Here is a 15561-nt window from a genome sequence, read left to right on the forward strand (position 1 = left end):
AATAATAATGTTATATTTCTTATTGTGTTCTCGGGCTGCTGTGCTGCGTTGCTGCTGCGCTGTGTGCCAACCACATCATCATCTTTTCATTTTGACATGATTCACATGAAATAATAATCCTGCACCGCGTGTAGCGTTTGGTTTCATTAACGCGACAAAATAGCCTACAGCTGCTGCTGCCAAAGATACCAAAGATTGGATAGTGCTACGCAACATGGAAGTAACACTGACTCGAAGCCGTTTATAAATCAGTCAGTGAAGTCAACTTTTCACCGCCGTTTAGTCGGTCATGAACGAACGAATCAAAATAACTAGTTCTTTTTGGTGAACGAAACCGATCCGGTCACTTCCGTGAACGATCCGTTCAAAATGCAAATGACGGGGAATCGCCCGGCTGCTCTTCTCATTCAGTCAGTGCGAGGCTGCGAGACGGAGCAGCCTGAAAGGCAAGCATTTGCATTCCAATGGGTCTGACACTTCGCGATCGACTCGAAAGGTTCCCGCGAGCTACCGGTAGATCGCGAACCCCCGGTTGGTGACTCCTGCTCTAGAGTGTTGGTACATACAGATTGGTCAGAGACCAGCTGACAAAAAAGGTTGTCTGGAAACAGAAAAGTGCTTGCTTATGTTTTCCAAGAATTATCGGCCGTCTGTATCTTTCCAGTTTCGCCACAATATAATAACATTTATTCACTGGAACTACAGGTAAACAGAAAACAGTCATCCCTCTACAAAAAAAAAGAATTGTACTGTACTCTACTGTAGGCCTACAAGCCCAGGAAGCCAGTCATTAAGACATGCAAATCCCTTGACTCCTTCAAAACCGCTCTCAAAGGGCACCTACAGACACCTACACCTCTGAATCCCCCCCCCCCCCTTTTCCCCCCACTGTATATGTTTCTTTTCCCTTTTTACCTTTTATGATGAATTCCTGTTCTGTCCTTTATCTATATAGAAGTGTCTATTTGTACGTTTCTACATGTTTTGATGAATTGAACATGGTGGACCCTCTTGTAAACAAGTGTAATGCTTAATTGGGTCGTCCACTGACTCCACTCACAGTTAACAGTCTTTGTATTGAGTTTGTGCTTGAAATGTACTGTAATTCTGCAAACTGTTAATAAATATTTAAATATATAATAATAATAATATATCAATCAATAGCTAAAACAGGAAATCAGAGGTAAAAGGGGAAAAGGTGCCCTTTGAGAGCAGTTTTGAATGAGTCAAGGGTTTCGCAATTCTGTCTTAATGACTGTTGGTGTTGGTAGGGCGTTCCACATTTTGGTGGCATAGGAGCGAAAATAATTTAGTCCCTTGTTAAGTTATGGGTGTGGACTTCGTTGACATTAACACTGTGTGTGTTAGGCTGCCAACAGTGACACTTGTCAACAAACGCCATTTCCGTACTCGGACGGACAGACAGACCCAAAGTTATTTTTGCTCTTTCATGGGCATTTGAGGCTGTTCTATGTTAAGCCCAAAACACACCAAAGGTGGGAGACGGGAGTCACGGGACGAGGCTGTTTTTAGCGCACGTCAACAGACACAATAAGTGATTCAACTGGTTCAATTCGAAGGCAACTCCTTACATTCCAAACAGTTCAAGACTGTATGTCGTCTCAAACGGTTGCGACTTGCGAGGAGTTGCATGGCGACCCATTGGTGTGGTTTGGGCTTTAAGATACGGTAAACCAACGAGAAAGTAATAATTACCAACAACTGTCGCCTAAAAAGTCCCCTGCCGTCACAATGCACGTACAGTGAGTTGAAGATCTGTTGAGAAAGCAAAGCAACCGTGTTTATTGTTTATCTGCTTAGTGCTTTGGGGGGTCCTCTGCAGCCCGAGACTCGTCTTCCTTTTCCGTTTACTGTAGCAGAAAAAGCAGAGTAGCAGTAGCCAACGAGAGTTAATTTGCACTACCGCCACCTACTGTACAGTTAAGTTCAGTTAACTTCAGTTAGGTTTTATTTTAATCATTGGACAGAGGGGTACATTATACAATTCATTCTTCTCAGTTGCATATTTCTTCAGAATGTCCACATGATGTTGATGTGGGATGTGTAAAATACCAGTTCTTTAGCTGGGAGCTCATTTGGCAATGCAATTATATTGATTGTAGACAGTAGACAGTGGCACATAGATGTGCCATCTGTAACTAAATGTTATTTAATCAATACGTTTAATCAACATTGCGATGTGCATCTGTGCAATACAAATATGAATACAAAGTATTAAACTTTACCCTATGACAAACACATTTGTGTAAATTAAAAAAGAGGCTATTGAATCATTTTAAAAGTTATAAAAACATGTGGTTTTATATGACATGATTGTACGATTTGCCTGCATGCTTCATTAAATATTTACTAATTATTTCCTGTGTCCTGTGATTTCGCTGTCTCTGCTGCCTAAATTAAATGCAGTCTAGCATTTCGTCAGCATATGTCACTATCACTGAAGCTTCAAAGCTTAAACCATTTTTGAACCAATTGGTTCAAGTGGTTCAGAGGTTCATAAAAGCTTCATTGGCCCATCACCAGCGGCAAGTAAATGATAAACGAGAAAGTAATAATTACCAACAACGGTCGCCTAAAAGTCCCTGTCTCGTAATGCACGTACAGTGATAGTCTAGTAGCCAACCTATAGAGCCCCATTGTGAACCCTGACATGTTGAGTACACCAAGGTTTTATGTTAGAAATGTTTAGTATGGGTCCCCAGCATGTAGAAACTGCCGGATGCTAACTTGCATATGTTGAGCAATTTCCATACAATTAACAACCTATAGAAGGCAAAATATTCAAAATTTCATCATGCTTTATGTAGCATGTGATGTGTCAAACTAGGGGGCTTTCATGATGCTGAATCCATTTCAAACATTAGGGCTAAAAAACGGCCAATGCCGTCATCACAAATGTGATGATGTCAGCACATTGCAAGTGGGCATGACCGTTTTAAGCCAAATGAGTGTTTTTTTGCTAAACTAATGCTTGGAATGGATTCAGCATCATGAAAACCCCCTAGTTTGACACATCACATGCTAGATAGAGCATGATTAAACTTTTAATATTTTGTCTTCTATAGATTGTTAATGGTATGGTTTATTATGCCAATTATGAAAATTGCTCAACATATGCAAGTTAGCATCCGGCAGTTTCTACATGCTGGGGACCCATACTAAACATTTCTAACATAAAACGTTGGTGTACTCAACATGTCCGGGTTCACATTCTGGCTACTAGACTGAGTTGAAGTTCTGTTGAGAAAGCAAAGAAAAGCAAAGTTGATCATGCCTCTCTCTCTCTTGCGTCTCTAGACATCTATCTGGGTGAAACATAGCATATGACTGGTATGTTCATCATGGGAAATGCGAAATATTCTAATATTTCGCATTTCCCATGAAAGACGGGGTTTAATAATGGAGTAACTTCCCTGACATCATCATATTGATGATCAACCGTGTCAAATTCTGGAAAATATGCACTCAGTTATTTTTCGTGTGTGTGTGCGTGCATGCGTGTGTGTGTGTGTGTGTGTGTGTGTGTGTGTGTGTACATCCTGTCTGAATATACAGCTAGGTTGGACCTGATCGACAGATGTCCACTGGCACTGACCATGAAGCTGTCAGACAGGTGGCACTCTCCAAAGTCTAACACCTGTTTGCTAATTTCCACATCCCACAGAAGGTACTGTGTGAGATGAACAACAAAACTGTGAGCTTGGTGCGAAAGTGGTTTGGACTCAATTCACACGGTACCCGTGACATTATATTTCATCCACAGTGGGAAGGAGGGTTGGGGCTGCCAAGCGTAGAATGGATCTACAGCAGCATTCAGATTTCCCACCTTCTGAAAATGCTGAAGAACGACGACAAGGATGTTAGGGAGCCAGGGAGTTAGAGCCACACTATCTTGGAATTAAGAGGAAACCCAGTGGGAAACTGGACACCCGTTCTGCTGGATTTGGGGTTTTGTCGGACTGGCCAGATCTGAACGACCTCTGTGTCCGCACTGGAGTGGGTGCGGTCTGACTCAAAGACTGAGGGTCTCAGGACATTATAACTGACCCCCTCGTCCAGGTTAGGGTCACCTGTCACCTATGCTGGACACAGTTGCCTGCTAACAGCTGCAGGTGCCAGACGGGTCCTCATGGATGTACACCAACACTGGACTGGACTAAAACTCCAAGGGAAACTCGCATGTCTTCCCTACGCTGATCACTCTGTATCACATTATTTCCTGAAGAACACTGCACTCAATGAGGACATTATCACATTCACAGTTACAGCAAGACTACAAGTCCTTACCACCAGACTCAATCTTTCCATCTGGTTCCCCACCACTCAGGTCCCTCATTGCTTGCATCACACCACAGAACAGATCACTGAAACACTGCCACATCTTAAATGGATGTTATGCATACAAAGGGATGTACATAGCACACCATGATAGAATAGTGGAACTCATAGCAAAGGACATATCATGCATCATCAGTGAGAATGTACAAACATTCCTGTGTCATTCCATCCATGTTTCAACTCTGTGATAACCCAGACATATTTACATATTTGACAGCTAATACACCAGATGTTGTGGTTGATGAAGAGTCCAGGGAAGTGTCTGTATTAGGCCTGAAGCCTTTATGACCAAGGTCATTAAATACCAACCACTTCTAAATACCATCTCAGAGCTGGGCTATAGGTGCACCGTGCAGACTATTTGTTTTTATATTCAGCAGCCAAGGGCATGGGCTGCCCAAAAAGGAGACAAAAGGGCTAGAAAGGTATTGTAGTGTTCCTACTATAATTGGCAGCCGCCACATATGGCGGAAACGCTGCTACTTATACCCATAGACGGATGCTGAGTGAGTCACTCAGCATGCTGACATTAGGATATGTCGAGTGACATGCCTATTGTACCATGAAAACACATGCCATGCTTTTGTAAGTGTAACTCTACTGCACCTTTACTAATTGTGTCCTTGTATGTATCTCCTTAATTGGGTGGACATAAATGGTTAAAACTTAAAATGTGCGTGAGTTCGTCTGTCCATACTCCGTCCGTCCGTTCCCAGTGAGGTGGTGTGACCGCCCTATCAGGTGGTGTGTAGTGGGATGTCTTAATTGTGTTGAAATGCAACCCCTGTGCCGGGGAGGTAGGAGTGGCAGACAGGGGGTCTTCCACTCCTACGTCTTCTAGGTGGACAGCTCGGAGGAGATGAACTTCTTTAGTCTCTTCAGGTACTCGTTCCACCAATGTTCAACAATGTTGTTATGGCCCGCTCCCTCAACAAACAGGGGCTCCACAGGATGCGGACACCGCTCAAACATGGCCAGGCCGTGGGAGAAGTCGATCACTTTGTCCTCTGTGCCGTGGATCACCAGCACTGGTGACTCCACTTTGGACACCTTGTCAATGCTGGAGAAGACGTCGCAGCAACAACGGAATATGTCAAAGCAACAGGTCTCGCGTGCGTTTGGACAGGCCACCAGCAGCCCTGACATGAGGGGAGAGTGCAAAATAACACCGGCACACTTGTAGCGTGCTGCCAGGTGCACCGTGGGAACCGTGCCTATACTCTCACCGTACAGAATGATGTTCTCTGGGGTCACACGATACCTGTGCCTCAGCACCTGCCAAGCTACCTCAATGTCTGCATACAGGTTCTTCTCAGACGGCCTCCCACTGCTGACCCCGTAGCCGGAGTAATCATAGGAGAACACGTTGCAGTTGATACTGGACCCGAGGTCCATGTAACGGCTGTACATGCCTCCCAAGTCCACTGCATTGCCATGGGAATACAACAGCGTGTACCGGCTGTTGGGGGCACAGCGTATAAACATGCATCCAACCTGGTTTCCCCGAATGCTTCTTGTTTTAAAGACAGTGACGGCATCCAGTTTTTCCTGCTTCTTGACGATCAAATTTAAGTGTAGATCAGTGGCCCCAGTAGGATCGGTGTCGATTCTGTCGAAAGAGTATGTGGGCTCCGGAGGCAAGAAAGCAAATCTCGCTACGATGTTACAGGGGGGACAGCAAAACAGCCACCATGCTCGAAGGAAGAAAAACATTTGAACCCAGAGCAGTTACCCAATAAATCAATCTCTAGGACCCGCTACAGTGGTGTTCGATACAAACTTAACCGGGATGCGGAAACCTCTAATGCAATGCTTTACTATAGTTGCTCAGCCAAATATTCTATCTCATCTATAGACGACTCGTGCCAAAGGTATAAATGGATACAATTAATGACCTCAGTTCGCTATTCAACACATTATACAGTCTGATCAGCTAGCTCTGTTATGACGTCATGTCACACACAACACAAACATTTGCCATGCCTCCTCCTCTTCTGGAACCACATATCCTGCCTCAGTGAGGCCTAGATCAGGAGGCTGAGATGGTACTGGATCAGCAAGGTCAAGGATGTGTCTTTGCGGGAACCGCACCATCCTTTGTTGGGTGCATTCCTCCTCATGGTGTGTGAATAAAACATATTTAGGCAGGCACCTTTGCAGTTTGTTCAATATGGCACCATTAGATAGGGTGCATCTCTAGCACACAGACACACGGCATGACCCCCTTGCCTGACCTTGTTAAGCACAATCACGACTAGTTGTGTAACCAAACCAAAGTTTGATTGCTAGTGTGACCCTCCTCACTGTGTCTGCTTGTCCACTGTTTTGGTTTGTGTTGCAGGTATTTGGTAGGCGGAGCTCGGATGGCAATCAGCTCTGATCTGCAGTGTAACTGTGAACAGTGCTCAGTCCTTTTCCTCTGACTCAGACTCTGATAAACACTTATGAATTACATTTTGTTTGACTTGGTTCCACTGATAACTAGAAAAAGTGCTCCTCGGAGCAGCAACATTATTGTGGCCTCCTGCTGGCACTATAATAGTGTGAAAAGGGTGCCATTTCTTCTTACATCTGGCAATTGGACGTTCAAACTCATGATTTGAGGCATTTTGTTCCAAAAATGTGTTTATCAAAAATCCAGCTGTTGGTGCCACTATAACAGGCCAATGTGAAAAGAGCGGGATTTATTCCTTAGCCTAGTAGGAAAGTGTATGAAAAAAACATCATAAATTGCACACTGCGTTCATGATTTGAGGCTTTTTGTTCAAAACGGGCCAATCCTGCAAACTTTGGAAGCCAATGTTAGCCAATCAGGATGGAAATTTTGGAATATGAAATAGCGGACAGATCTGACAATCTTGATCACTTGACTATAAAGATACTGCATGTGTACCGATTTGAAAATCTACCTCATGTTGGCAACTTGGCACTATAAAAGGCCGTTCTGGACAATTTGGGGCAGAGGTTCATCGTTGGCATCCAGGGAGTGTATGTGCAAAGTTTGGCATTGACCAGGCCAACAGTGCCAGAGATTAGCTGTACACAGACACACGGAGTGCAAAACATACCGCCTCATGCCTTCGGCCTGGTGGAGACAAATGTAAAAAAAAATCGAAAATCCCACTTGTGTGAAGTGAGGAGCGCTCTTATCATCATACATCAGCCAATCAAATCATCACATTCCATGTTACAGACATACACACAAAGCTCTCCATAGGAGGGGCTACAGCCCCTCAAAAATGCTTAAAGGGACATTATATGGCAGCTAGGGCCAGTTCTAATGTTATTTGATAGGTTTAGCGTCTGTGGGGTTTTCTCCTGTGTCCTGTATGTTCTTGAGAAGGCGGAAAAGGCTGGAAGCCTCACGAATGCGGATGAACTCGATACTGAAGTCCTGCATCTCGATGAAGAGATCCTGCATATTGAAGATCTTGTTGCGGATCCATGACCCCAGGAAGATGCACACCAGACGTACCTGGCGATTCTGCATGGACTTGTCTTTGATCTGCTTACAAGTGGAGATACAGTTGACTATGTAGCGGTGGATGAACTCTGGGGGGAGGTCTACAGCACTTGTCAACCTGTTTACCACCTCCATGCAGTGCAGAGACATGCTGTGCTGAGCACAGAGCACAGAGAAGTACTCTGTGATCTGACTGCTCTCCATAAGCCTCATCAGCAGCTCATAGGCCAACAGTGGGTTGTACTCCACCAGGTCAGGCAGCTTGGCTGGGGACAGGTCGATGTGGTGCACCAGATCAGGGTCCTTCTCTAGCTCTTTCACCAGCTGTGACATCTGTTGGGTGGACAGTGAGCTCTTGAGGGCCTTGGACATGATGCATTTGATCTCCACTCCCGTCCTGTTTTTCACGCACATGGATCGGTCCCACTGAATGCTGTGGTCCGGTTCTGTGGGGTTCAGCCACACCAGCTCGTCCTCGCACACATGGAGAGGAGGCAGTGGCCGGATGAATTCTGGACAGAAATGTTTTTCTGATGGAGGGCCGAGTCCTGTGACCAGAGACTTTGTGGTCTGATTGGCAACTGAGTTGTCAAAGCCTGAGTTGGATGAATAAGGACCTAGGTCATTCTGGATACTGGGTAAACTAGCCTTGCTTTTCATGGGAAGCTCTGCCTGTCGCTCTGCCAAGGCTAGCTGCAGTCCACTGATGTCTATAGACCGCGGCATGTTACTGACATCCATGCATGACACCTCCTGGGGTGTCTTCTTAAAAAGTTCTCTAGGTGGGGCCAAAATCAGCTGGGAGAGGAAGAACTTCTCTTGCTGCGTGATGGGTGGTTGGAAACCAGAGAGTATTTTCTCTTGCTCCCCCCCGACAAATGAGAGGTTCAACAGATGGGAGAACACCACAGCAAAGGGATTTTCGGACAGCGGCTTGGTGCGGTACATCTCCCACAGGAGGTAGAGGACGGTAAGCCGCTGAGGGGAGCTGGGCAACAAGTCCGACTGCTGGAGCAGCAACACCAGCGCAGAACCCACACGGAAATGTTCTGCCTTTCCGAAGTGATCATAGAAGGTAGATGAGAGGTTCTCGAAGGTGTTGTTGCAAGTCTCCTCAGATATGATACCCAACAGTTTGGAAAGCTCTTTCGGGCCGAGTGTGAACGACATTGTTTATTCAACAGTTACTAGACTAACTTTGCAAAGCCGATAACTAACCAATTCTCAATTCAAGCATTCCGTTAGTTAGCACAAATAACTAACATGAAAGTTGCAAAACGTAGATCAAGCTGCAGCAGGATACAGGATAGTCAGTGAAGCTTATATTTCTGCCAGAGAATGTTGCATCATCAAATTACATCATGTCGAATTGCATTAAATTACATCATGTCCAAATATGGAGCTACGTGCAGGGGCGTCATGTTTTAATAACGTTGGCGAGTGCTCATAGTCCCAAAACAGAGGCTCTAAATGGGACATGTGAGGACCGAGGACATCATATTCTCCCTGGGGGAGGGAGGACTGCCACCACTTTGTCCTTAACCTGGTTTCACCTGGCCGGGTGAACAGACCACAACAACAACAACAACAACAACAACAACAACTGCCTTTTCAATGCTTTAGCAGTAGCCTACACTAAACTACAGTGTTTTTCAACCCATAAGGACCATTATTTATTGGGCATTTGAGCCACGGAACCACCATTTGATGAGACTCTCAGACCCAAAATTTAGGAGAATATTGTGTTGTCGTTTTGTCTACAATTCCATGCTGTATTGTTGGTACCATAGGAGAGATAACAGGCAAAATACTTCTTGTAAATTAAGGAATGCAGATGTTTAACAATAATATGTAACTCTTGAGAGCATGAAATGAAACCATTTCATTTTACACTCTCAAGAGTTTAAGAGTTTCATTTTACCAACAGCCACCATTTTAGAAAACAATGACTAGAATAATACTTCAATTTATTTGCTAAATGATTCACATGGTTTTATCGGGAGCGTACCTATGTTCCCCAGGTTCTATGTTCCCCACCATGCAAAAAAGGTTCTTTGTTCCCCACTTAGAATAAACCTAAACCAGAAACCTAACCTAGTAATTTTAGTAATTCTAGTAAGACTAAAAGTATTTTTGAGGGGCGCTAGCCCCTTCTATATACAGGTTTACGTTTGTTTTTAGTAAAGGGAAAGTTTACGTCATCTTGTCCCTAACACAAACATTAAATCCCATTAACAATAAAGAGAATATATACAGGTTTAATGTTTGTTTTTAGTTCAATGTTTGTTTTAAAAACGCCATTGACAATAAAGAGAATTTTATGTTTATTTTGTCACCGTTTGTTTTATATCACCATTACATCACCTAATCATAGCAACATGAGTTAGACTTTAATATATTAGCGCCCCTCACTTCACACGGGTGTGATTTTTTAAATACCGGTACAATGTTGACAGGTCAACTGTATAAATTATATAAAGGAATACCAGCACTCACTTTATATCCACTTAGGATTCTTTTTTTATTCTCAGTTCTCCCCAAGCAGCAACAAACACAGAACGTTAAGGAGTTTTATGGAAAGGAAGTGAACATAGATTCCAGTGCGTGGACCATACCTTTCCCTAGAATAAAAGTAGGGCACTAATCAATTATATGATTGATCTTCACATATAACGACTACAATAATGACAATTAAATAAACCAATTATAGCAAAATGAGGGAGGTGGTGTGGTGGGTCAGTTCAGAATAAGAATCACTAAACAAATCGGCAAATAAGCTTAAACTGTGATTTATTAAATCAAAAGAAAATCAAGTGCTCTATCACATAATGTTCACTTAATCAGATCAAAATTAAATAAAACTCTCAAAAGGTAGCACTGTCCAAACTAAACTCAAAGTGTCCAAACTAAACTCAGGTGCCCAAAAATAAACTTTTTAAACTCCTTGGGAAAGTCTGGTCAAATATCCAATATCCACACTCCAGGAAAGGAAGAAGTTCTCTAAATCCAGAGGTATAATCCACATCCAAGGGAATAATCAAAATTCAAGGGAACAATCCAAAAGGGAAAGAAAGGCAAGAACATGGGAAATATTCCTCTTGCCCACAGCAGCAGCCTGTCTGTCTCCCTGCTCCTTCACTCTGCACTGCCTGAGTCAAACTCCCCAGATTGCCCATCAACCCCAGGTGAGCTGTGGGCGGGGCTTCACAATCACTGACTGTTGCCATAGCAACCAATGTATCCAACTGGCTTCTTGTAGCATAGTCCAGCAGATAATTAGAAACATTTCATAGCGCAACGGATTGGTAGAAAATAATAAAATACATGAAAAATGGTGCATAGCAAACAAAAAATGCATGGAACCAATGTGACTCTGGGCACAGATGTTACACACAGAATGCCAGTCTGTATTGGTTTGAAAGTCACTTTATTATCCATCCTACTGTATCTTTCCTGCTTCTTAGCCATGTTAGCCAAGTCCTCAACAACCACAATTCTACATAACACTTGCAAGACTGCTAAATTGGGTTATTTTCAGTGTGATAGAAATGGAGAAGCCCTACCCTATGTAACAGCCTTAGGTGCCCTCTGCTGGAGCTTCAGAGTAGTGATCTTGCTATCCAACTCATCCATAAACCCCTCATCCACAGACTCACTGTCCCCTTCCTCCCCCAGCCCCGGCCCTTCTGTGGGCAGGAAAACATGGAGTTGTGTGCGTGTTCGTGTTTGAGCAGCAGTAGCATTAGTGGTCAACGTTTGACTGCTGCAACTCGGAAGACATGGTTTACCTACAACCGACAATGTGTCACCCCGTGATGATATAGAATGGCGATACTGCATCACTAATGGCCGGATGTCACGCTGCACTCCCCCCTCTGTGCCCAGGGTTTGGCTGTGGGAGTGAGGCTTCACTGATGTAGGTTTGGCAGCGGGTGTAATGGGTCGGGTGAAGTGAGCATATGCAGGTCTGCTGCAGCTCTGGACCTGCAGGTGATGGTCATTGTGATACACCGGACGAGGCTGATGGGCCTGTCTCCTCCCTGATGAGTCACAGGATTTACAGGGGAGAGTCAGGGGAGATGACCTGCAGGGCGGTGGCAGAGGAGTTGCTGGGGCTCTTCTCTGTAAAGCGCTGGGGTGCCGGTTGCAGGAGAAGCCCTCAAACACAGCCCTCTCTCCCAGTGTGACGAGGGAATTCTCACTTAAGCTGGAGAGAAAATAATGGAGAAGAAGAGAGTGAGTCCTCTAAGAGACAGGAATAGAGTAGGAAGCATATAATTCAAAATAAGATTGGTCATTTTATATATAACTTGCCTATTAACCGCATGTACTGATAGAGTCCCTATTCTGGGGGTGAACATTCAGCGAAAATAGGATATCTACAAGCTCACAACCTTTGATTGATTGAATACTTTATTAGGCAACATAAATGCAAACAGCACAATGTAGCCTACAGTCAGGCATTTTTGTCCAAAAAAGGATTTCACCGAAGAAAGACCTTGCGGCCTTGTTTCCATTCGGGTCCTATCCACTCACACATGACATGAATAATAAGTTAACACAGTAACAGTAAGTGATATAACAATAATAATGTAAGGCAACATATACATTTCCTCTAAACATGAAATATACAGTATTCACAGGTTGGGGCCGAAGGTTAATCGGAAGGGGATTATTATTCGCACAAAAGCGCGCTGCTGCAACATTACACGTAGGATTTAAGTGGTTAAATAAATACCTGTAGTGCTTGGACCTGCAGAGAATATTAACTCCAGAGTCAGCAGTTAAGGTTACAACTTGTAACAATGTAAGTATAAGATTTTATTTTATTTTTTTACTGTAGTATACAGCTGATTATATATTATATTCCAGATTAGGCTTCGATTAGCTCTGTTTGGAACTTTGGAACCTCTATATAGCGTAGATATAGAGGTTCCAAACGGAGCTAGGCTTCGATATAAGCTACTGTAGTGTATTCATGTAATGCACCTGTGCAGAGCTCATTGGAACTCAGGCCATCAAATCCCTTTGCTTTGAAGTATATCACGGTGAGGTGTGCATTTGTGTGATAGGGTACTGCATGTCTACGACGTTAGTGCATCACTCAGGTTTCTCCTTCGCTCCCTCAAAGTAAAAACAAATCAGATTGAGTGAAGCCAGCATGGCGCCACATCAGGGTTACTGGGTGTTTCAAAACAAGCAGCGGATCAGCTTCCACCCCTGAAATTTACTGCCGGCAGCCAGACTCTGGTCTTCTGTAGTCAAAGCAAGGGAAATAGAGAAGTCTGCTCTACACTAGGATATCCATTTAGGCCACACCAGGAACAATTACATGGTATTTTCCATTCAGTTGAAGTGCAAGCAAATGAAATGGCCTGAGAAAAAGGTGGCGTGTTGGATTCAAGACCACATGCGTGAGAGCACTATACACTTAGAACCCAAAACCTACTACAGCCATAGGTCTGCTTTGATGGCTCAAATGTGATTTGAAGTATGAATACTAATATGGGATCACTGGTCAGGTTTGTCACTTAAAACACCAGTGATTTAAATCAAGTATTCTCAAGTATGCATACCACTCTCTCATTATATAATACTGTATGTCCTATAAACATATCTTAGGCATTTTTACCTGACTTGCTTACACTTGAACAGTGTTTGCACCTGAAGAAACTGTCAACAGTTACACATGCAGCCTTTGAAAATCAGATGTAATTCTGTCAAACCCCAACACTGCAAATGCAATCAGGTTTAAACCAATCATATTAATTCTTGTTCAAATTCATGTTCATATGTCATATTCAATTAGAGCTGTGAGATGTGCGGTAGCTTTCCTGTGGCCACTGGCTGCAACCTCAGTCATATCTCTAGATCAGAGGTCTACTCTTTCCGTACCAAGCCAGAAGCGATCTATCAGTGCCAATCAAACACCCCTGCTCTACATTCAGACAGCTATATCAGATCCAGGGACCGGGGTAATATCACTTTACCTCAGTGGAGCTGCGGTGGTCGGCCTGTGTGGGCCCCTGGCGGTGGTTATAGACGGCAGCCGCATTGGGTCCTTGGTGAGCCTCGTTCCACCTGTCAGAGGCAAGGGAGGCACAGAGCTGGAGAGGAGGTAGGTCCGGACCAGGGCCCTGCGTCTCTGCACAGCTCTCTGGTGACAGGGGCCTCCGGTATCCAAGCCCAAGCCCAGGATGGCTGGCGGAGGAATAGTTCCGCCAGTGTTGCTCATGGGTCTCTGCACGCGTCAGATCTGGTTGGGAATATACCTAAAAACAGTTGAGCTACTAAAAAGTTCCCTTTATCTTGCCATGCATGTGTACTAATTAAGTGATAGCATAATCACTTGTGGAATAAGAAAATCCAAGTTCTCCTCTTGGCTCTTCTTTCCCATAGGCCTGCTCTACATGTGTCTCTTCCAGAGACAGCAAGTGGACTGCTGCATCACCAAACTGTCCCTCTCAGTGCATATGTATAGTGCCTGGGGGGGTGCCTCGCATGGTAGCGGACGCCATGAATGATGCAAGGCCATTCATTATGCATGGCTATAAGGCTGGTCAACTGGACACCACCTACTTTTTACACCCCCACCACCAAACACACTTCTCCTCCGCCTCTCCCTTTCCCTCTTCCGCAGGTCAGCTTACAGAACAGGGAAACAGGTGGTGAATTGGAAGTGAATGTTGTTTGAACTAAGGACACGTGATGATATTGAACGTGCTTTTAGCAATCCATTGCCGTGGGGCCAAGGGAAACAATGGGGGTTATTAATCCAGGGAGACAGAATGTGCAGAGAACAGTTGCCCACTTATTACTGCGGTTAATGCTGTTCTGGAGACGTCCCAACAAATTTACAGATTTCAGGTTGTGAACTTTTTACTGTATGGCAAACAATAATTTGAAGTTCAAATCATAGGCAGTGGTGGACCAAGTAGTCTATTCACCTCCAGTAATCGAGTCAAAGTATAAATAGGCCTACACCTGGTCAAATATAACTCAACTACAAGTGAAAGTTCCCGTCAAATAGGTCCTTGAGCATTCAAAATGACAAATCAGTAATTTCTTTAAATATCAATGCACTTCTGAATTGAAACTTAGACATTTTCTAAAAATAAATCCAAAGACTATCCAGATATACATCAATAGTGGAAAAAAAACACACACACCCTATTCTACTGTAAATATATATATTATATAATGTTCTATTCTAAATATATTTTCCAATGGAAATATCCTAGAAAAAATTGGGTTGTATTATAATCGGGGGATAATCATTTGACATTCAATGTTCTTTTCCCACAAATGAGTCTTGAAAAATGGGGGTCATATCTTCTTCCACTGGCTGGTCTGGATCTCCTCCAGGCTTGACAGCTAAGGCTCAGGATGCAAGTGTGATCCAGCAGGGGAAACATTGCACCTTAATTGTAACTGGACTGCCCTCAGGGAGTAGGTCAGCCGTGGCCAGTCGTAGTTAATCAACTGTTCAGTACACACAATTCAATTGAACAGCGGGCTTATTTAGTGACTAAAAACTGCCCGTGTTTTGTTGTATTCATTTCCTATGGCTCATTAAGATTAGTCTTTTACTTGTTCATTATGCATTATAGTCTGGTGTTTTTTATTATGTCTTGTTTTGTGTCTGTCATGTCTATTAAAAACAATTAAAACTATTAGAATACAAAAAAAAACATGGTCTTGTTTTAAAACTATACCTCAGTACTGTGGATTTAACCAGA

At 43.7% G+C, this 15561-nt stretch overlaps 4 protein-coding genes across 6 annotated transcripts in view; all 4 read right to left on the bottom strand.

Annotated features, from left to right (window-relative positions):
- LOC308332315 (uncharacterized protein) overlaps positions 1-1854 on the bottom strand; it is a 25171-nt gene extending 23317 nt beyond the window's left edge. For 2 of the 3 annotated variants that reach the window (XM_080788147.1, XM_080788145.1), the window contains exon 1: positions 1717-1854. The gene's annotated coding sequence lies outside the window, so the exon portion shown is untranslated. The remainder of the gene's footprint in view (positions 1-1716) is intronic. The other variant, XM_080788146.1, reaches the window with a different exon arrangement.
- Positions 1855-5196: 3342 nt separating this feature from the next.
- On the bottom strand, positions 5197-6072 carry LOC308331623 (alpha/beta hydrolase domain-containing protein 17C-like; the record flags this gene model as incomplete). The annotated part of the gene is made up of 1 exon (XM_080787109.1): positions 5197-6072. The coding sequence occupies one exon, from the start codon at positions 6070-6072 to the stop codon at positions 5197-5199; it is 876 nt and encodes a 291-aa protein (XP_080643235.1).
- Positions 6073-7642: 1570 nt separating this feature from the next.
- On the bottom strand, positions 7643-8992 carry LOC308331624 (CCR4-NOT transcription complex subunit 11-like; the record flags this gene model as incomplete). The annotated part of the gene is made up of 1 exon (XM_080787110.1): positions 7643-8992. The coding sequence occupies one exon, from the start codon at positions 8990-8992 to the stop codon at positions 7643-7645; it is 1350 nt and encodes a 449-aa protein (XP_080643236.1).
- Positions 8993-10618: 1626 nt separating this feature from the next.
- On the bottom strand, positions 10619-14570 carry LOC308332145 (uncharacterized protein). The gene is made up of 2 exons (XM_080787797.1): positions 13813-14570; positions 10619-12029 (listed from the first exon to the last, which is right to left on the bottom strand). The coding sequence occupies exons 1-2, from the start codon at positions 14055-14057 to the stop codon at positions 11387-11389; spliced, it is 888 nt and encodes a 295-aa protein (XP_080643923.1). The 5' UTR covers positions 14058-14570; the 3' UTR covers positions 10619-11386.
- Positions 14571-15561: the final 991 nt, after the last annotated feature.

Source organism: Protomyctophum bolini (genome assembly GCF_963924005.1).
Source record: "Protomyctophum bolini genome assembly, chromosome: 17".
Lineage (NCBI taxonomy): Eukaryota > Metazoa > Chordata > Actinopteri > Myctophiformes > Myctophidae > Protomyctophum > Protomyctophum bolini.

What these genes read in the sequence shown, in the direction of transcription:
- LOC308332145 (XM_080787797.1), bottom strand. Translation starts at nt 14,057, where the DNA reads ATGAGCAACACTGGCGGAACTATTCCTCCGCCAGCCATCCTGGGCTTG. An exon ending in ACCACCGCAGCTCCACTGAG is followed by an intron (nt 12,030 to 13,812) that starts GTAAAGTGATAT and finishes TTTTCTCTCCAG; the next exon opens with CTTAAGTGAGAATTCCCTCG.